This window comes from Typha latifolia, chromosome 9 (genome assembly GCF_019914945.1).
Source record: "Typha latifolia isolate L0001 chromosome 9, TyphaL0001v2, whole genome shotgun sequence".
Lineage (NCBI taxonomy): Eukaryota > Viridiplantae > Streptophyta > Magnoliopsida > Poales > Typhaceae > Typha > Typha latifolia.
Window position 1 is genome coordinate 1,302,834 of NC_133094.1, and position 20,905 is coordinate 1,323,738.

Below are 20,905 nucleotides of genomic sequence, written 5' to 3' on the forward strand. Positions count from 1 at the left end.
TTCCTACCAATAGGATTCTGCTTACTGGATTTTCGTGGGGCCCACTCTGATGCCAAAAACAATATGGCAATCCTTGGATGAGCTGAAAGATATTTGAGTGAGAATATTAAAAGCAAGCAAATAATAGTATATAAATTTTATATTGCAAAGTTAATAGGTGACAATAGTTTTCTGTAATAAAAATCACATTGTCTTTGCTGACTAATGTGATTACTCCATGCTTCTTATGTTTGATCTTCCTCAAAGTTCGTGCAAAACTTCTTTTCTTTTACAACGTATAGTTTTACACAAATAGGAACACAAAATAATTACTGAAGATTTCTTTCTAAGGAAAACAAAAACAGAAATAAAAAAGACTGGAAGATTGTAGGTTGGAGATCGACGGCAGGGACTAGAAAAAGTAGTATGGATAACTCAAATAGCAGTGTAATTGGAGAATAAGTACATCAAATTATCAAGAGCTTCAGGATAAAATTTCCTGGCAAATAAATAGCATGGTCTCTTCATCCCATTCCATAGACAAGGTGCCTGCATCACCACTTTCTGCAGCAAATGCACAAAGAAAGACAGAATCATTTTCAAATATCGACAAAAATGCCTCATTTTTTACGAATTAAAACTTGTTCTGGTCTGAAAGTTCTTATTAATTGTTCCATAAGCACTTCTCAATATCATATGTATCAAGACCCTAGGATGAGTTTTTCATTTATATGATGTATATCAAAGTCAAAATAATTGAGAAATTTCAGCCTAAAACACATGAAGAATGAAAGGCGTTGATCGAAGAGTTCTGCAAAATAGCAGTCAACACTTAAAAAATGTATACCTTTATTTATCCATTGTAGTTTTACTGATAGTCAATGCCAACTAGAATAGAAGCGGTTGTTTCAGGCAAAGAGTAATATAACTGCCATTAATATAAGAGGGCAAGAATGGCATATAAGAGGGAAGTGAAGCTTACTTTTTTATTGCTTGTAACATGGAAACTCTCATCAATAGACTGCAATAACATCCACATCAAAAATCAGTAGTACAACTTCACATGATGGAGAATGCTAAAACTCAGAAATTTATAGAGTGGAAGATAAGAAAAGTAAAACATACCGTTATATTCTTCAAGAGTTCATATGTGACATCCTTAGCGCGATAAGCTTTCGGATGCCACTTTCCTTCAGACCAATCAACATGTGTCACTGACCAATTGGCAATTCCAGTTGGATCAACCATCTGAAGGATGCACATGTAAGCTAATGAAATTGCGAAGCATGTGAAACAAACAAAGCAGAGTAATGTCCAAGCTACAAAAGATCTTAAGTGCTGACATGGAAAAGTGTTGGCAAATAGTGCTCATCCGCATAGCAGTTACGTCTTTCCATTCCTGCCTGTGTAACAAAATGTCAGGCAGCATCACTCATTTGTCATACAGTTAACCATTTTCATCCAAAATATTCAGGTTCTGCATGCAAAGATGGAGAGTAACTAAGCCCTACATGTGAAACATCTACCAGAGTGTGGTGAACTGGCAAACAAGGGACCCTCACTCTCACAGATAATGAAGGTAATCAAGGTATATATCTATTGGGTACATTCAAAACATGAAAATTGTAGAGGCTAACTGGCCTTGCATGCTAACTGCACATGAAAAGGAACAGTGACACTAATGGAAGATTAAATACAGTCGAAGTAACTTGTAGGCAACAAGCTGTATATTACTTTACCATACTAATGTTTAGCTAGACTTAAAAAATTCTGCAGTTACAGCAGACAAGCAATAATATAACAGGAGGAAGTTTTGAGCTGTACTTTTTGTTTCTATGTTCCATCGACCTTTTTTAGTTTTCTTTTTGAGTGAGCTTGTTTGAGAGCTAAAACTTATTCTCAGGAAAACTATGAAGATGGATGCCAAAAGAAGTAAAGTTGTTTTCTCCCTCCAGTTCATTATGGAAATTTCCACTTTATGGAGATTCATTTCAGGAGTTGAACACAGAATTATAGACTATATGGTTCAAGGATGTAGAATTATATCCCATTTCGTCTCTTCTAATGCAGCCTTTGACCACTAAGACCTAGTTGTTTACTTCTTTTGGAAGATATATTTGATTTCTCTAGGTTTAAGAAAATGTAAAATTTGTTTGTAGAAAAGATATTGATATGTTTACCTTGCAATAAAGCTTGAACTTGGTGTAATAAAGACTGTCTGCCAGAATCAGCAAAGCATGTTGCCTCTTGACTGAGAACCACTGCAAAATTACATAACTTGAATAGTGTGTATATGAAACTATTGTGCCAGGTATAGAACAGGAACACAAAAAGAGCCTGACAAAGAAGACTCTGGAGAAGCTTCTAATTAGCAAAACGGTATGTTTTTCGCTCACTAAGAAAGAAAAAGCCTTGTCATTTTAATATGGCCTAAGCAATACGCAACTTTGAGGAAAATCCTAAATTAGCAATATGCAACTTTTTTCTCATTAAGAAACGACAAAAGCCTTATATCGTTTTAAGATGGCCTAAACATGGAGAAACATATATATAAGAAGAAAGTTGTACAAATAATGCAAAGGATAAAGCATATTCTTCTCTCATGAATGTCATAGATTATTAAAGAATGTACCATGTAACCACAGTATGGATATCCTACTAGGTGATCCTTTACGGCTTTAACATGACACAGGACAGTCTTTCAAGTAGCACTTAGCTAGATAACTGTAACCACTCCATGAACTTCTAGGGAAAAGCTGACTATTTACCTGCGCACCCTTTCTAAAATCCACCTCTGCAATCTCAGGCAGCATTTGACGAGAGTACCTTCCATTTCCATGTGGTCCAGGATCCAGAAAACTGAAAAAAAAAAGACCACAAGATCAACAAGAAAGAAAAAGATTAGCATCTAATCAATAAGTTGAAGACTGTAAAATAGGCAGAGAGAATACATTTTGATATATTAAAGGCCACACAGATGATCGGTGGAATTTAATGAATTTATGAGCACTTGCAAATGCAGTAAACAAACTCCAAAACTTTGTTGAATGACATCAAACATATTCCATGACTTGAGTAATACAGATCCTCAAAACAAAGAGCCTTGAATAATAGAGAAAAAACAAGCAAATCTAATTTCTACCGATCTTACCAGTCGATAAAGCTGATATTCGTTCCCATCAGGTAATCATAAACATAGTTGAAATTATGCAGAGGAATACAACTGTCGTACAAACAGATAAAGTTAGTATAATGTGTAAATCAAGAAAAAAAAACTGCAACAATATCAGATTCACTATGCACCTGTCAGAAAGCAACACAAAATGCTGATTGTCACTGTCTTGGAGTGCATTTGCCAAGAGCCTCTTCTCTGCATCAACCATAGAAATTTTTCCCCATGTCACCTGCATAATAATAGTTCTATTCCAATAATAACTTCTCACAAGTATTGCCATGCTTAAAATATTAATAAACATGATCAACTGCTAGAATTTGATGATTTTATGCAAAAATTCTCTCATGCAAATGCTTGTGAGTGTGCCATCTATTACAAATAAAACATTCTGTTACTTTATAGAATTTCAAAACTAGATAGAATCTTGAGAACATGCAATGAATCAATAACTACTATGTCATTTTCTCACCAAACTTGCAAATTACAATATGCAGATCTACCAACTCAGATAGCATGATTAACCACAGGGATTTAGAAAGGATTGAAGAAGAATTACAAAACTAAAATCTGCAATAAACCCTGCGGCAAATGATCATCTTATTGGATTAAAATTTAAAAGAGAGGAACCGATCATACTGTAATTTTACTGCACTATTGCAATAATCGCCAACCTGACCAAGAACTGTCATGTTGAATGAATAAAATATACTTCTGCAGTGTGAAGACTTAACTAAAGCATTGACAATAAAGTATCCATGAACAAGCAACAGAATATCCACACTCATATACTTCATATGTTATCTTTAAACATAGAGTAACTTATCTACAAGCATAGTACCTTCTCACTGCGAATGTCACGGCCAACAAATAAAGGACTAACATGGACAGGCTTTTCCCTTGATGCATGTACATATATGGAGAAAAAGTCTTCGTGGCCCTGCAAAATAAATAACAAAGCATGCCAATAGGTAAAAAGATTAGATGAACATACTTCATGCTTTCATTCAGAGAATTTTCATGAACTAATAAGCTCAGGAGTGCAGCACAAGGAGCAATTATCTTTTATAGTGCAAAGAGAGTCTTCCATGCAAGCTCTACTCTTATATATGAACTATCTATTATTTTAGGCACACGAGCAACTATACCAAAACTCAGTCTTTTGATATCCCTCAACTTATCATGGCATGAATAGGTTATCAATAGTAGCACTATGATATGTCCCTCAATGCCAACTAAAAATACCAAAAAGTCACTACCTTTTTTTCTGATTTCATCTAAGGGGTATAACAGCTGTAACAGTGTATTCTATGCTTCTATGTATGGCCCACTAGTTTCATTTCATATCTGAGTGAAAGATAGCATTTCCACTTGCTAAAGTCTAGGCAACTAATAAGTGCCTTATAAGTACATATTATCTAAAGAGAGCTCAAGCACAGAAAAGAAAATTAAAGGGCAGATTTAACCCTTACCAAAAAAAATTTCTCCCACAATCTCTCAAAGGGTAATGAACCCAGAGTCAAGAACAGGAAAGCAATTTTTGCATTCTTTGATGGAACTGATGGCATTGTGAGAATTTCTCTAATGACAACATGGGAGGCGATCTCGTCATCAGTGAGTTCTCGTAAAGGTACCACAGGAAGCCAGTACTTAAAAGGACTGCAAACACTTGAAGCAAAAAAGTAGCAATCTGGATTACGCCGAGAAGGATAGACATAAGCACCCAGCAGTGTGACACTGACCAAAGATATTGCGACAATTATCCACGTAGGTCTTCTTGAAGTGGGCCTTTGGCGTGGTGGCGACATGATTGTCATATCATTATTTGCCTAGCTGTGACACCTTAAGATTCATCTCCTTATCCTCATCACAAAAGACTCAGCTACATTGTTCCCTTAATCAGCTCAGTCAAAGACTTCTAACATTAAAACAAGGATAGAACTCACTGAGAAAAGGCTGCAGGTGTTATACACTGTATTGATCAATCTGTAACAACAGAATAAAAAAAAATCCATTGATCAGATATCAAGTACTGAAAATTGTCTTTTCTTTATCTAGGAGGAAAGTAACAAAGAGGTTTGTTAATAATGTAACAAGTTACAAGGTTATGAAAGCATCAGCATCAATCAACTTACAGCCAACCCTTTTAAATAAATGGACACTTAAATATTTTAATGAATAAATAAATAAACAAACAGGTATGAACAAATAAATACAACCATACGAGCCAAAATATGCATGTCCAAGAAAATTCCCCACCTACAAGCAAAATGGCTCCTTTCCGATGTAGGTGATCAACTTTTAAACGCTTAATCAAATAAGAATAGACAGACAAGAAAGAACTATCTGCAGATGATTAAATTAATCCCTGCGCCACTCATCAATTTTTCCGAATAAACTCTGTACTAATAAAAGGTCCATTCTAACCCGAAACCACCACTCAAAATTACGAACCCGTAAACCGCTGTTTCTTTAATCAACTCTATCGCTCAAAATTCCAGCAAAAGTTCAGTTAATGTCAGATAACAAAGATAAACAAAAATGTCGCACCTAAAAAAAACCATCTTTTTACCATGAATCACATCCAACAAAAAGTTAACCACAAACAAAAGATTACCAATAACTAAGTATGCATAATTTCCATAAAATAAGCATTCGATCGCATCAAAGTGCGGTGGAGAAAGAAAAGCATCACCTTTAAGAGCTGAGCGATCCAAGATGATTGGAGCTGTGCAAGATCACCTAGGGCAGGAGTCGAGGGGAGAGATATCTAAGCAAACGAATACATAAAACCTCTCTCTCTCTCTCTCTCTCTCTCTCTCTCTCTCTCTCTCTCACTGGTGAAGAAGGAAGAGTATTCGATAAGAGAGAGGAATAGTATGATTGCTTTACTAATGTATTTGTTAATAAGTTTCTTTGCGCGCTATCTCTAGTCCCTACTTCGCTTTGCTTTTTTGCTTCGCTTCGCTTTGACTCTTCTTTATCTTTATTCCACGCTTCGCACACTCTCTTCCAACGTGTGTGTGTGTGTGTGTGTGAGAGAGAGAGAGAGAGAGAGAGAGAGAGAGAGAGAGAGTGCGTCTTGAATGTTTAGGTGGCTTGTTGGTATTTGGTGAGGCTCTGAGGGGATTACTGGTAATTATGGGACCTGTTTATCTACCGGGTCGGATCCTCGTTAGTGGGCCCGAATGGCCTGACCATATCCGGCCCGTTACCTCTCCTTTCGTGAAGCTGTTGGGTTCTCTTTTTGTCCTCATCGTTATCTGGCAGCTAAAGATAAGTTGATAGTTTCACATCCGGAAAATATTACCTGCAGAGGATCCTATCAGGAGTTTTTTTTTTTTTTTGTGACTATTTTAAGTCTGGCCAATTTTATTTTTATTTTTATTTTTATTTTTATCACTTCTGTAATTAATTTGAAATTTAGTTAAACCACTTCTAAGTGTTTTCAAATATAATTTTATATACAAGTCATTGAATGGAATTCGACGGTAATTCACGTATTTTAGTATTTTTTTTAAGTTTTAAAAATAAGGTAGGAGGTGTATAAAAAAAGTTTGAGAGGGTAGTTTGGTGAAAAACTCGGGCACGTAGGGGTATCGCAGTCATTTCGTCTACCGGGAAGCGGAAATTTCTTAAAGCCCGGCAATTGAGGGTTTTAGAAGCGACATCTCGGGCTTCGAGCTCCGGAGCGAAGACCTCTTCTCCCTTCTTTTCTCTTCTCTTCTCTTCTCTTCAATCGAAGAAAAAAGAGAGGAAAAGAGTTCCAAGAGACAACTGTTCGTCGATCCAATTGCTGTTTCTGAGAGGTCGTGTTTCATCTCGATGCTCTAAAGCAGGTGAGGTTTCCTCTATTGCACTTCCCACTTGGTTTCTTTCCCTTCCCCGATCTTATGTTAGGGTTTGGGAATCGGTCCCGGTTCTTCGACGCTTTCGGGGTTGTTAAAGTTTGTTGAGTTGTTCTTTCTGTTGAATTTCGAGTTGGAATGCTTTTGTGGGTGGAGTGATCGTTCTTTCTGCGGTGTTGTCTTGGTTTCTGGAGTTTGGTGGATGAATTTGGATAAGGAAGAGTTTTAATTGTCTGCGAGTTGGGAATTTTGAATTTATGATTTGAAAATTGTAAACTTTTTCTCTGTTTGATCGTATTGTTTGCTAGTTTTATTGATCCTCGTTGTCTTTCCTTTATCCTGTTGTGTTTCTTTGGTCTAGTTGCTAATTGTATTACTAAAAAGTGAGAATTTTAGACCTGAGAGTTACTTGTGGCGTTCGTGCCCTATTTCAAGTGGGGTATTGTTGTTCCTCTGTGAAACTGGAGAATTACAGTTTTGTGGGTTTATTTCATTTATCTGTTCTCAATAGAAACTTGTGCTGTGATGGTCCTTTCTGGACTGAAATTATAATCTTTAGTGATGAAATTCAATAAAGTTGCATTATCAGGTTCTTTTTCAGCAAATCTTTAAAACTTACATTTTATATGATAACAGTTCAATGAAGTGAAAACCACCTGAAACAAATGGCAACAGAGAGTCCATTAAGGTTAACAGAAAGAAGCGGCTCTGGCAATTGGCCGGTGGATAAAGGTATTGCCGCATTTGCTTCATCTACTGGCAATTTAGTGGCTGAAGATTTGGGGTTGCTTTTAAAAGGGCAAAGGTATCATGGAAGCAGAAACATAACTGGTCCTAGTCGCAGTGGAAGTGCACCTCCTAGCATGGAAGGTTCTCGTGCAGCATTTAATATTTTCAGAGGTCAAGGAACCTCTGGCTTGGATGCTAACTTGGAAAATGTAGGCAATGCATTTGAAAGCTGTGAGTCTGAAGAGCAACTTCGTGCCCACCCAGCTTATTTAGCATATTACTGTGCAAATGTGAATCTAAATCCTAGACTTCCTCCACCCCTGATCTCACGGGAGAATCGACATCTCATAGGCCATATTGGTGGTTCTGGTGAGAATTGGAGAGTGCCCTCCTTTGATGACAGCAGCAGGTTATCCTTGTTCCTCGCACGACCTGCCCTTGCAACTCACAAGGAAGAATCTGAAGATGATAAATCACCTAGAATGGAAACAGTTGATTGGACTGAAAAGAATGCTGAGTCTGTATCTGGAGAATCTACATCCTCTCTGCCAGCTTCTCATAGAAGTCTTATGAATCTGATGCAGGTAATTGACTTTCTCCACTTTGCTATTGTTTCTATATGTTACTTCTGTAATTTTGCTTGTCCATGCCTCCTTTATGATACTTTCTGAAATATCTGTCTTCTTTCTATTTGATTTCACAAGTTGCATATTCACTATAACTAGGACATTGCAAATAGTTGCATATTCTTCTTTGTTTTGATTTCTACCAAAACCTTATCTTTTTGTCAGCTTGGTAATGCTGGTCATTAGGAATAATCCAGACATAGAATACTATACACACACACTACATATATTTGTTGGCTTTGGAATGACATATGGTTCTTAGCGGAGAATATTTTGTAATAAGGGTGCACCTATTTCTTATCAGAAGAAAAGCCAGTTATCTTAGTTTCTGAGTTATGTTGTCTTCAGGAAGATTTGCCCAGGACTCCATCTCTATACAATAATCAGTCTCATCTTGGAGGCGACAGTGCAATAGGTCAATCAGCTGGTTCAGATGCTTGTGTTAGCGTTGTACATGATTCTCCAACTAACATGACTAGTCCAAGAACAAAAACATCTTCAATTGGTGTTCAAGATCATACTCCTATATCAGGTGTACAGTTAATGTTGGATGATAATCTTCCTACAATTCCATTCCAGTGTTCAACATCCTCTGGCAGAACTGTCAATCTGCACAGAGGCCTAAGAGCAGAATCAAGTATTAATGGTATCAACATGAACAATGAGGTTTTTCTAGATACTGAGGTTAGCTTATCTCCGTGTGTTGAAAATGAAATGAAGAGTTTACGGCTAGCTGATACTGACAAGAGAAATCAACATTTACGACAACAGGCTCAAGAGGTTGTCTTGCAAACTCCTGGTGCATCATCTCTTGCACAGCTTGGTCCATCTCAAGGGATGCACCTTCCTCACAATGCAAACCACCTTTCTCATGGCCTTCCGAAGTTATCTACTGTTGATGTACAACCTGCATTACAGCCAACTGGCATTACACCACCTCTGTTTGCCACTGCAACAACTTATGGGAACACCTACTACCCTAATTTTCAGATTTCTAACTTATTGCCTCAGCAGTTCAGCATGGGTGGGTATGCTGTGAACACCTCATTGATGCCAACACTTATACCTGGCTATCCTCCCCAAAATGCTATGCCAATCCATTTTGACAGTTCTCTCAACACAAACTTTAATATTAGAGCACCTGGAGTTTCTGCTGCAGGAACTATGTCTTATGGAGCTGATTTTCAGCATTTATACAAGAGTTATGGACAGCTTGGGATAGCAATTCGTCCACCTTTTCCTGATCATTCTTTTATGCCTTACTTCCAGCATCCTACTCTAGATGCATATGTAGGTGCAGATCAGTATGATGTGCCTTCTAGACTGAATGCTATTGGAGTTCCACCAGGTAATTATGATCCACAGAAAGGACCTTTTCCCACAGCCTATTTACCAAGTCAGATGCCTCAGGTTCTGAGAAGTGGTAGTATCAACTCTCCCATTGGCAGAAAAGTTGCAGATGTTAATCCAAATTATTATGGGAGGAATCCAAACATTGGAGATCTGATACAATATCCAACTTCTCCACTGGGAAGTCCATCATATCAAGGTTTTTCAGTCACTGGAGCAGGCTTTTCAGGAAAAAGAAACGAGAACATGAGAGTCCAGCTCAGCCCTGGTAGAACAATAGGTTCTTTTTCTGGTTGGCAAGGACCAAGAGGGCGTGAGAAGGCTGAAGAACCAAAGCCATGCTCTTTTCTTGAGGAGTTAAAATCCAACAAAGGTCGCAGATATGAGCTGTCAGATATTACTGGACGTGTCGTGGAATTCAGGCAAGTTTTATGTACTCTTCTGATTAACCTTAAGAAACAGAATTCAAATATTGGAAAGTTACTTCCTCATTTGTTTCTTTTGGCTTCAGTGCTGACCAACATGGGAGTCGATTTATACAGCAAAAATTAGAAACATGTAGTGCTGAAGACAAGGCATCTGTTTTTAAAGAAGTTCTTCCACAGGCTTCCTCATTGATGACCGATGTTTTTGGAAACTATGTCATTCAAAAGGTAAAAGTATTTCTCAGTGCATGGCATTTTTATAAAAAAAATTCTGTAGAAATTGTGGAAATGTTAGTCATTTTGTCAATTTGTGTTGAAGATTTCCTTTCCCTGCAGTTCTTTGAGCATGGAAATCCTGATCAGAGAAAGGAACTTGCTGATAAGCTTTCTGGCCATATCTTGTCTCTCAGCCTTCAGATGTACGGATGTCGTGTGATTCAGAAGGTTTGCATCATCTTTTCCTGTCATGTCTGCATTTGGTTTTCTGGAATCAAAAGATACAACATTAGTTTTGATGTACATAGCTGTTACTGTTTCACAGAAATTTTTTGTGATACTCTTCCTTGACAGTCCAACAGCTTTTGATAAGCCATAGTTCCTGTTTATGATTCAATAAGCATTCTACTTTGCTACTGCCTTGTATTAGAAGTTCCTGTTAACACGCTTTTCATGTGGTGTAGTTCTTAAATGGTGAATACATTTTTTATTCGTCATAATTCTTATTTCACTGGACAAGAACTTTAATTGCCTCTACAGGCTATTACCCATTGTTTCTCCTTGCTATGGAATTAAGATAGGTTGAGTTGAGACAAGGGAGTAAGAAGGGCAATTGCATGTGTACTTTTAATATGTAGTTCAAGGGGAAGTTCACAGGCTAATGGTGTTTGAACTTTCTTGTTGTAGGTTCTTCACTTACCATGAGTGTGAATGATTTCTGTTATATTCTTCTTCATTTTATGTACAAATAGAATATCCTTGGGTTGTTCGTCATGTTATCTGACATTTCTTATTTTCTGCTCCTGGTAGGCACTTGAAGTTATTGAGCTTAATCAGAAAACTCAGCTTGTCCAAGAACTAGATGGACATGTTATGCGATGCGTGCGTGACCAAAATGGGAATCATGTTATACAGAAGTGTATCGAATGTATTCCGACAGAGAAAATTGATTTCATAATTTCTGCCTTACATGGCCAGGTTGCGACATTATCTACACATCCGTATGGTTGCCGAGTGATTCAGGTAGGAATATCAGCACAAAATAAGAATGTTCTTTGACCGTAACACTTTGTGTATATCCTGAAGTTCCTTTTCTTATCCTCCTGCTATTACTTAATATAGAGAGTGCTGGAGCATTGTACAGATGAAATGCAAAGTCAGTGTATTGTAGATGAGATCTTGCAATCAGTGTGCCTTCTGGCAGAAGATCAGTATGGCAATTATGTTATACAGGTAAATATTTTAACCTTTCCCTGTCAAAATGTGTTTTTCATCAGAATAGTTGTCTTATAAATCTGTTGAGGATTTTTTTTATGAATGTGATGCTTAGTAGTAATTACACAAACAACGCATGTATATCAGGTGTATGTGTATATGTATATATTCTAAGTGAGTATTTTGTTTCATCCATTGAGCTGACAGATTATCTAGTCTTAAGATTTTGTTCTTGGATCTGCCTTGGCATTTTTGAAAAGCTTTCTCTCTATTTCTCATGACGGGAGAGAATAGTTTGACCTTCAAAACTTGAGTCATTTTTGACATGATTTTGTTTTTTGCAGCATGTATTGGAGAGGGGAATGGCACAAAAAAGGACTCAACTTATTAGCAAATTAGCTGGTCATGTTGTACAGATGAGCCAGCATAAATATGCATCCAATGTTATTGAGAAGTGTTTAGAATATGGTAATATTGCAGAACGGAAGCTCTTAATTGAGGAAATATTAGGACAGACTGAAGGAAATGATAATTTGCTGGTATGATGGAAATGCTGCATCTGAATTTTCTTTCTGTGTTCAGTTTTTGGCTTAGCAACTATTCCCCTTGTTCTTGTTTTTTTCTTTCTCTTTTATTGGCTAATTTATTGGGTGACCAAACTATTTGACACAAGTGGTTCCCTATCATAAGACGAATCATTTGAGTTCTACAAAGATTGCAATAACCAAGTAGTTGAGATATGCTTTTAGTACCACTGAATTTTCAAAAATGCTGGTTCAGTTACATGAAAGTTAGAGTTTCCACAATTTATATGCTGACAGGGTGTATTCATGCTTAGTAGTGAACTTACCAAGATGTCAAGATTTGACTGTAGGCAGCAGTAAGCCTAATCATGGGACACATGCCAAGGTCAACTATTCAAGTGCACAACATGAGTATTTATTTCTCTTTTGGCTTGGGAGAGAAGTAGGGCCACTGTTTATTGTTTAAGAAGTATATTTTATTTGTAACATTATCAATGTCTATTCTTTTCGTGAAATCACAGTGCCTTGTTTGTTTCATGTATATTTCACCATGTTCTGTTTTAATAGTTTGTTTTTTCTCTTTGAATTTATCTGCCAGGTAATGATGAAGGATCAGTTTGCAAACTATGTGGTTCAGAAAATTCTTGATACCTGTGTTAACGAACAGCGTGATTTATTGCTTAGCCGAATCAAAGTTCATCTACTAGCCTTGAAGAAATATACTTATGGGAAACATATTGCTGCTCGGGTTGAACAACTATGTGGTGAAGGTGTGAATCTTTTGCTTGTGACGATGAATTTGTAGTATTTTTACAAAATAAATTTTATTTTATTTTGTTTAATTGGCATTTAATAATTATTGCCATCTTCTTTACCCTTTCCTAATACATGCTAGATCAGGTTTTGCAAACTTGCATTACCAACCTCAAGGCCTTTTCGTTTAACAAAGTTTAGCAATCCCACTGCATGCATACCTGGAAGAGCTAGTCTCAGATCTAGGGGTATCAAAATAAACGAGCGGCTTGGGCTTAACTCAGCTTGGCTTAAGCTGAGCCAACCCTGAGCTTATTTTTTAGGCTGGATTTGAATTTGGAGCCGAGCTTGAGTTGGAGCCGGCTCGGCTCGAAATGCTCGTTTACACCTGTGGTACTACGTATAGCATTTGGAGAGAGGAGGCAAAAGGGCACGGATGGTTTCAAAGCATATCTTCTTGTTGCTCTGTAACCGATGAATAAAGAAATAAACTCCTTCCCTCTCTCCTCTTGGTTGTAATTAATGCCTTTTTTGTTTCTTTTGGCTCTTTTCTATCTCCCTCTCTTCTTATCATAAATGAATTACTTACCAAACAAATCTCTCCTCTGTTACTCTCTCTCCCTCTTTTTCTCTATGAGACCTTATGGATCTCCTCTCCATCACTTCAATCAAAGTCCCCCTCGACAAGAACGCCCCCTTAATGGTCATCCCCTGCCCTTGTCTTCCTCGCCCTCCTCCTCCATCGACTGGCTCCTCTGGCCTCTTCTAGCAGCCTCCTCCTCCTTTGCCTCATCTTCTTTCTCCTTTACCTCCTCATCCGGCCTCCTTGTCCTCCATCAGTAAGCCGGTGACGTCTCTTTCTCTTCGTCGGTCTCCTCCTCCTCCTCTAATCAAGCCCGGGCTCGGCTCATTTTTGGTCATATAAATTTTGAAAGGGAGAAACCTTATACACACACACACACACACACACACACACCCTCTTGAAGTTTTTAACTCATAAGCTATTCAGGATTTACTGATTATATCATATGAAGCTGGAACACCAAGTTCCATGGTTTATCATATGGAAAAATTTTATTAACACTATATCTATACCTGGCAAACTGATTTTGAGCTCATGTCCGAACCGACAAAAGTAGTATCACATCTCATAAACCTGGTTACTCCAAGAGTCATAACATGTCATTTGTTAAAAGGGAAAAATCCTACTTAAATGAAACCATGTCAAAGTTGATACTTGATGTCTTCTATCTGGATATTTTCTTGGTAATATCTGTTGACCTCTGAAGTCATTATTCTTTACTTAGACATTTGTTGGAACAATCTACTTAAGCTCATCTTATGGTCTTGTGCACTTGTACTTTTTAGTTTTTGTATCATTTTCCTGTAAGTTGGACTTAGTCACGGATTCATCTTATAATATTACCGATAAGTAAATTATGAACATATTTACCCTTTTAATTACCTTGATTGGTGAATAGCTGTATACTTTTAATCTTCCTTTGGCATGGTTTATGTGGGATACGTTTTCTTGGTTTTGATCATCATGTTCAGTTCTTTTCATTTTTATATAATTTTTATAAGAACCGTGAGTTTTTCATAAAGCTTTCCCATGTTTTCATATGGATAGACCATTTTAGAGGATGGAATATGTAAAATCTAGGAAGTTGAACATTCCATATCCTTATTTGTCAGGTTAAATGTGGATAAGTTTTTATGGTGACAGATATAGATAATCTTTTTAGTTTTCTAATGTTCAATATACGCCTCTTGACAGAAAGTCAAGTCTCTGATTCGTGAAATGCCGAGCAAAAACGTGGACCATATAGCATTCTCCAAAATCAAGGTGGTTAGGCTTTCTAAGGGGTTGGCACCTGGTAGTGTTTCATGGTAAATTGTAAATCTCTTCAGGATGTACATGACAGGGCTCATGCAGGTACCTTATCACTGTAAAGTTAGATTAGTTTCCTGTATTGTATTATCTAGCCTAAAATGGTGTTATGCTTATTTATAGAAATGCTTAGAGCAGAAAGTATGTGCCCCAGTGATTTGGCTTTCTGATCCTTTAAACTCATTTATAAATCTGATTTGGCTGATAATGGAAGCTCTTTGCTTCCGCTTGTTACCTCATGAAGCAGTTGATTGAATGTTTATATACTTATACTCTACTCATGTTTAATTTTATCCGAGCAAATAAAACTTCTGAATGGCTTGGCAGCCCTATCGGGATCTAGGCAGGTGATTTGTATCTGTATTAACAGAACCTTCAGTGTGATGCTATGATATTTTTGGTGATATTATATATCACTTCTCACCATTTTTCTTTTCTTTTCCTTTCTTTTGTGTTGACACAAATGAATCTCGAGGAGAATCATAACATATATAACAAATATGAGATGGTGATGCTTATGAACAGGTGGGCTAAGATACAAGTACTATATGCTCTCAGATGTCATTTTTGGTGCCTCAAGAAGCCAAAGGATATCTGTGTATTTGGTTTTAATGGTGAATTTGGTGATCTTATTCTTATCTGGATTTGTCTTGCCGTCTCCTCTAAGGTCAGAATTTTCCTCTGGTTGACATTATCTCGACAGACTACATTCTGGACATAAACCTTTCTTAGGAAGACTTTATTGGCCATCATCCTTTGCAGTGCCCCATAGGAGTCAATTAAGCCCATCTTCTTGGAATGTGACTTTATTCTCCCCATTTGTGAGTCTTTTTTTTTTTTAAATTTTTATAACAAAGTTGGCCGTCCAGTTTGGGCTGACGTCTCGGTTAATTTTCTTTTATTTTTTTACCCATCTCCCATCTTGCAAAAATTTAGAGTGAGCACAATGCTAGGATTTTCCCTTACCCCTTTGGCTTTCTACTCTCAACTTTCTCCCGGCCCCCTCCCTCTCTTCTCTTTGTACATTCTTTTCACTTTAATGTAATTGAGTTATTACCCTCTTTGAGACTCTTTTCTCAAAGTTAAAAAGGAAAAAATATTTGGCTCTCTTGTTTCAGGTTTTAACCAAATTAGCATTCTCTCAAATTTTATTATCATAATGGGTAGCATCCTAAATTTAATATCAAAAGGAGTTTATTTAAATGGAATCAAAAGTAAAATATTGAACTTAGCTAATAAGTTAAATGCCTTTTTAGGAACTAAAGTCGTATGATAAAAAAAAATTAGAAAAAGTTAAGGCGGGCTTAGCTAATTAAAAACGAAGTTGGTTGCCCAAATAAATATAAATAAACTGCTGATAATTATAGCAGTTTATTTTATTAACTTTCAATTGTAGATGTTGAACAATTAATATTTTTATGTAAAAGTAAAACGTTAATTTTATCAGCGTTTTAATTTTATAAAATAAAGTTGGGAAGAGTGGTTATTCTTATCCTAGCTCAAGGTAAGTGTTCTTTTTCTTGTGATCATTTGCTTCACAGGCTATTAAAGTCTCTAAGCTGTCCATTAATTGATGCTACTTTGAGTGGTGCATTATTATTATTATTATTATACTGAGAAAAGTGGAAGTTAATTCTATCGAGAGAAAAGGAATGTACAACGAGTTACTACGAGAAGCTACCAGAAACTACAACTAAAGAAGGGTCGAAAAGTCCTCCAAAGGCTCGTTTGGTTTTGATAAATTGTTCTTATTTTTTTAGTTTTTATTATTTGTAGATAAATTTAGATATATAAAAAAAATATTTAGTTACTACGAGTTACGAGTTTCTGAACTCAAAGCAAAATAAAACTCAAAAACCTACATAAAAAATTCTCAAAAAAAAAAAAAAAAAAAAAAAAAAAAAAAAAACTAGAATGAGGAACAGCATTTTACTTTTTAATAGATAATTCACCTGATAATTTAATAAGATTATGCTTCTCTCTTAAGCCGCAGTTAAGATGGTATTGATCTTTGATTAGTTGTGATTTCGCTCTAATATTAAAGGCTGTTTTGTAGGGAAAAAAACTTAATTATAAAATCTTATCTATTTTTAATATTTAATTATAAAAAATAATTAAAAAGTGAATTTCTTAGTTATTAAAAATAAGATAATTTTTTTAATGAGACAGAAATAAAAAAATTTAGCGACCAAACACACCCATAATATATAATTATTATATAAAATTAGAAGCAATAGATTCTAATAGTATAAATACTGATGTCTGGCGATTACTAGGGAGATCATTTTTAATTTTAAGTATCTCATCGTACCAATTAATACTGAGAAGGATAAGATCATGAGTATGAATTTAAGTCTTGTTTTGTTCTTTACGTATTAAAAATATAACTTAGTCAAATGAAAAGAGTCTTCGGAAAAAAAAAATATATATATAATCCTCTTAAACAGCACTAATAAATGATTTGCTAACATTTACTACGTTAAGACGAACTTGTCTTATTTATATATAAGAGAAATTTGCATTTAATCAACTTAAAATCCACCTTCACATTGTGTTCTACAAAAATTTGATAAAATATTGGGTGGGATTTGCAAATTAAAAAATTTACTCTAGGTTACAAATACTTGAAAAAAAAACAATTTAGGGCGTTAAATGCAAAAAGGTTAATAATTATTTATTACGTACTAACGAAGTCGGCGCTCCGACTCTTCAGCTGCAGTATTCTGAGTCAAAGCGGACGACTTGTTCAATGGAATTAGGGTTGGTTTTAGATTCTTGAAGACGGAGGAGGAAGAGGAGGAGAGATGGAGGAAGATGGGGTCAGCGAGGGTCCTAGATCGGTGGAGGTAGGTCGGCCGGCGGTGGTTCTTGTGTGCGGTAGCCTGGTGTACTACCACTGCGCATATCGGGAGTCGAGCTTCCTCTCCCTCACCGCCGACGTCCTCATCGTCCTCCTCTGCTCACTCGCCATCTTAGGCATGCTCTTCCGCCAGATGAGCATCTCGTACGCATATTTCTTTTCTCGATCGCGTCAGTCTTTGCTTCTTTCTTTTGGTGATCCAGTTGCTTCCGATCTGACCTTTATTTCTGTAGATTTTTGCTTTTGTCTTATTCGAGTCGGTTCTTTCTTAAGCTTTGTGTGAGAAATTTGGCTAGTTATGATCTTATTCTTGAGAAAAATGAGAGGTTTGCGACTGAAATTTTAAAATGGAGCGTTTTTAGGGTTTTATTTGGTTTATCTATGTGGCGTTGCGAAGTACACAATTTCTAATGGCTGATATTTGAGGGAGGGAGAGGGGCAATAAGAGCTTCAAATTGCATTTTTTTTATTTTTTTTTTTAACCACGGCTTTGGACAGACTCATATTAGTGATTTGTTTTGATCGGATGGGTTAGTAAATGAGTCCTAAGCCTAGTGAAAAAGAGAAATCTTTTTGATAGGATATAATTTCATCAACATGTTGAATTATACAAGTTCTCATCTATTCAGATTTAGGTGCTTGAATTTTGGGAATTCTTGCATTTTATATCTAAAATAATGCAATTTTATCAGTGTAATAATACCATCTTCAAAAAGACCTTGAGTTACATTATTGTATTAAGCTGCTTTACCCTCAATATCTCTAGCTATTTCATCTGTATAGTCCTTATCTTGAAGTTTATTCATATTTCCTATGGCATACTTTGTGGTTCGCAGCATTTTGGTTATGTTTTTTGGGTTGATACTTTTTTTTTCTGAGATAATTATTTATGCCTAGTTTTTTCTATAAATGTAGAGTGCCTGTGGATCCTCTTGAATGGCAAATATCTCAAGACACAGCAAATAGTATTGCTGCTTGCTTGGCTAACACAATTGGAGCTGCAGAGTCTGTCTTACGAGTTGCTGCCACAGGGCATGACAAGAGGCTGTTCTTTAAAGTAATTCTCCTACAATACTGTTACTCTAACCATTGGCTTTAGTTCACATATGAAAGTTTATTTGAATGCCCCTTCTCACTTATTGTCTGGTGAACTGGATGCTTATCTAGAAGTTAGTTTTAAGCATGTTCATCTTTAAGTCTCCTTCACAATACAGTATCCATTTATCCAAAAGCCTTTTTTCACTGGATTCCCTTTTGACATTCATATCAATTGTTGTTATATGATCTCATTTCCTTTTACTGGAAAGAGTACGGTATGTGTACTTGAAGGATTATCTTATGGCTATTGAGTAATTACATTTTTTAATAAAATGGATTTTTATGTAACTTTAGAGGCAAAAACAATATTTGTTGGTAAAGGAACTTCATTTCATTGAGTTTTAAAATTGTATCTCTTCAAGATTCTTGCTTCTCTTTGTTGGTAGATCCAGTGGTGCAACCAATAGATGAGAAGCTATGTTAATCCTTTTCCCCTTCCTCGTATGTTAAAATTTAAAAGCAATATGCATCTCATACAGACTTACATTTTGCTGTTAATCTTGCAGGTGGTTGTTATTTTGTACCTCCTGTCAGCTCTGGGACGAGTAGCTTCAGGTGCTACAATTGCTTATGCCGGTAAACTTACCATTTAGACTTATCTTCTTTATTTAGATATGTATAGATGTATATGGTGAAATTATGCTATAAATGGTGTTTGAACACTCAAAATCCTATCTATCTATTCTCAGTTGGTTTTCCAAATTTTCCCGCTCCAGAAGTTCCACATTTACAATTCCTGGCACCAGTGAGCTTGCAATGGCATTTTAATGCCATCAGTATATGTATTATCAGTAACCTCAACATGCAAACTTATCTAACGTGGCATGTTAAAGATGATCTCTGATTTCTAAATAGCATTTACTCTGGCTATGTTGACCAAGGAAACAAATTTGTGATTCTCACTTAATTCTCTTTATCTTGAACAGGATTATGCTTGTTTTCTGTGTATGTACTTGCGCAGAGCTCTCCGCTAATTGACAGGTGCAATTCGCGATTTTTCGTAAGAAGAGATTATATTACTGGAGTCCAGGATCCCATGTAACTTGTACATTTACTTCGACGACCACTGTTTTCTTGTGTTTTGGTTTCTGAAAGACTACTTATCGGTTTGGATGTGTGATCTCGACGTATTGCTGTGCGGCATGCAATGTTGCTCGGTTACCATGATGTGTTTTTTGACTTTTTCCTGAGAAGAAAGTCCAGAGGCTCAAAAATGTAAATACTGAAAAGGTAGTATGTGAACCTTAAATTCATAAATTTATATATTGTGAAAGTGGAACGTTCCCTTATATTTCAGTGTTTAATCTTTTGTGGAGATGTACTACTGTGCATCGATACTGTGTATGTTATTCTTACTTTCAAGAACATATTCACTATCATCTCCTTTGCTTTTGATTGTAAACTGTTACACGTAACTTGTTAATATCCGGGTGAACAACTCTACTCCTTTGCCTGCCTCCTTGTGATCTTACTCTGAATTGTGCAAAGCCGAAATGTGAAGTAAATCCTGAGTACTGTCAATAAATATAAAGTGGACTTCTAAATGCAGAAGGGGCATCAAGTTTTAGAGCCAGATATTATTCATTAATGTGATGTCTTTTTAAAGTGTTAAATAGTAATTGATAAATATAAAAATGTTAGATAAAAGAGGAGATGAGAGAGATGTATTACTATACTAATATAGATTTAAAGTGATTGTTTACTTGAAATATTAGTATAAAAATGTTATATTAGAATAAGACTATTTTTATTTTACAAGTGAACTCGTATCCTATATTTTGCTTTTATTGGTATTAGTATTTTACTATATAAATGTTTATTATTTAACTCTTATATGTTACTTATAATGCCTCAAAAATATTTTGATGTAGATAAAAATAATGAAAAGTATTTTAATTTTTTATTAACTAATAGAATAATCTCTATTTCGCTAGTATAGGTTAAAATAGATTCTGAGGCTTTTTTCTTCTTTTTTTTTTGAAGCAATAAAAAAAAATACGGGACGAAATAAATTAGTCAGAGAATAAGGTGATTAAGGTGTGAATGATGATAAAGACAAAAGTTTGGGTGTTATATGACAAATTTCGTGGAGGTGCACGTACAAAGAGATTCCAACACGCAACGAATCAGACCGCCTTAGGGGTAGTTTAGTAAATCCCGTGCACGATGAGAACCACTACCGTGCTGGGTCTATATCGAGAAAACGACCTTTCTAGTGA

At 36.0% G+C, this 20,905-nt stretch overlaps 3 protein-coding genes across 4 annotated transcripts; 2 read left to right on the forward strand and 1 right to left on the reverse strand.

The window, feature by feature from the left end:
* Positions 1 to 392: 392 nt before the first annotated feature.
* LOC140794796 (glycosyltransferase BC10-like) lies at positions 393 to 6,089 on the reverse strand. 2 transcript variants are annotated; one of them, XM_073146984.1, is made up of 11 exons: positions 5,847 to 6,089; positions 4,624 to 5,137; positions 3,993 to 4,091; positions 3,283 to 3,383; positions 3,131 to 3,202; positions 2,748 to 2,838; positions 2,160 to 2,240; positions 1,323 to 1,382; positions 1,105 to 1,227; positions 962 to 1,000; positions 393 to 543 (listed from the first exon to the last, which is right to left on the reverse strand). In XM_073146984.1, the coding sequence occupies exons 2-11, from the start codon at positions 4,966 to 4,968 to the stop codon at positions 415 to 417; spliced, it is 1,140 nt and encodes a 379-aa protein (XP_073003085.1). In that variant the 5' UTR covers positions 4,969 to 5,137; positions 5,847 to 6,089; the 3' UTR covers positions 393 to 414. The 2 variants fall into 2 exon arrangements, with proteins under 2 accessions (XP_073003085.1, XP_073003086.1); XM_073146985.1 differs by lacking the exon at positions 1,323 to 1,382 and having other exon boundaries at positions 5,847 to 5,987.
* Positions 6,090 to 6,814: 725 nt separating this feature from the next.
* On the forward strand, positions 6,815 to 14,967 carry LOC140794795 (pumilio homolog 5-like). Its single transcript, XM_073146983.1, has 10 exons — positions 6,815 to 6,990; positions 7,636 to 8,312; positions 8,703 to 10,126; positions 10,216 to 10,357; positions 10,466 to 10,573; positions 11,156 to 11,368; positions 11,468 to 11,578; positions 11,905 to 12,099; positions 12,683 to 12,854; positions 14,615 to 14,967. The coding sequence occupies exons 2-10, from the start codon at positions 7,665 to 7,667 to the stop codon at positions 14,635 to 14,637; spliced, it is 3,036 nt and encodes a 1,011-aa protein (XP_073003084.1). The 5' UTR covers positions 6,815 to 6,990; positions 7,636 to 7,664; the 3' UTR covers positions 14,638 to 14,967.
* Positions 14,968 to 17,431: 2,464 nt separating this feature from the next.
* Positions 17,432 to 19,975, forward strand: LOC140795727 (reticulon-like protein B23). Its single transcript, XM_073148464.1, has 4 exons — positions 17,432 to 17,732; positions 18,504 to 18,645; positions 19,193 to 19,262; positions 19,613 to 19,975. The coding sequence occupies exons 1-4, from the start codon at positions 17,533 to 17,535 to the stop codon at positions 19,726 to 19,728; spliced, it is 528 nt and encodes a 175-aa protein (XP_073004565.1). The 5' UTR covers positions 17,432 to 17,532; the 3' UTR covers positions 19,729 to 19,975.
* Positions 19,976 to 20,905: the final 930 nt, after the last annotated feature.

What these genes read in the sequence shown, in the direction of transcription:
- LOC140794796 (XM_073146984.1), bottom strand. Translation starts at nt 4,968, where the DNA reads ATGACAATCATGTCGCCACCACGCCAAAGGCCCACTTCAAGAAGACCT. An exon ending in GTGACATTCGCAGTGAGAAG is followed by an intron (nt 3,384 to 3,992) that starts GTACTATGCTTG and finishes ATTATTATGCAG; the next exon opens with GTGACATGGGGAAAAATTTC. An exon ending in AATATCAGCTTTATCGACTG is followed by an intron (nt 2,839 to 3,130) that starts GTAAGATCGGTA and finishes TTTTTTTTTCAG; the next exon opens with TTTTCTGGATCCTGGACCAC.
- LOC140794795 (XM_073146983.1), top strand. Translation starts at nt 7,665, where the DNA reads ATGGCAACAGAGAGTCCATTAAGGTTAACAGAAAGAAGCGGCTCTGGC. An exon ending in GGACGTGTCGTGGAATTCAG is followed by an intron (nt 10,127 to 10,215) that starts GCAAGTTTTATG and finishes TTTTGGCTTCAG; the next exon opens with TGCTGACCAACATGGGAGTC. An exon ending in GATGTCGTGTGATTCAGAAG is followed by an intron (nt 10,574 to 11,155) that starts GTTTGCATCATC and finishes TGCTCCTGGTAG; the next exon opens with GCACTTGAAGTTATTGAGCT.
- LOC140795727 (XM_073148464.1), top strand. Translation starts at nt 17,533, where the DNA reads ATGGAGGAAGATGGGGTCAGCGAGGGTCCTAGATCGGTGGAGGTAGGT. An exon ending in ACAAGAGGCTGTTCTTTAAA is followed by an intron (nt 18,646 to 19,192) that starts GTAATTCTCCTA and finishes TTAATCTTGCAG; the next exon opens with GTGGTTGTTATTTTGTACCT. An exon ending in TGCTACAATTGCTTATGCCG is followed by an intron (nt 19,263 to 19,612) that starts GTAAACTTACCA and finishes TATCTTGAACAG; the next exon opens with GATTATGCTTGTTTTCTGTG.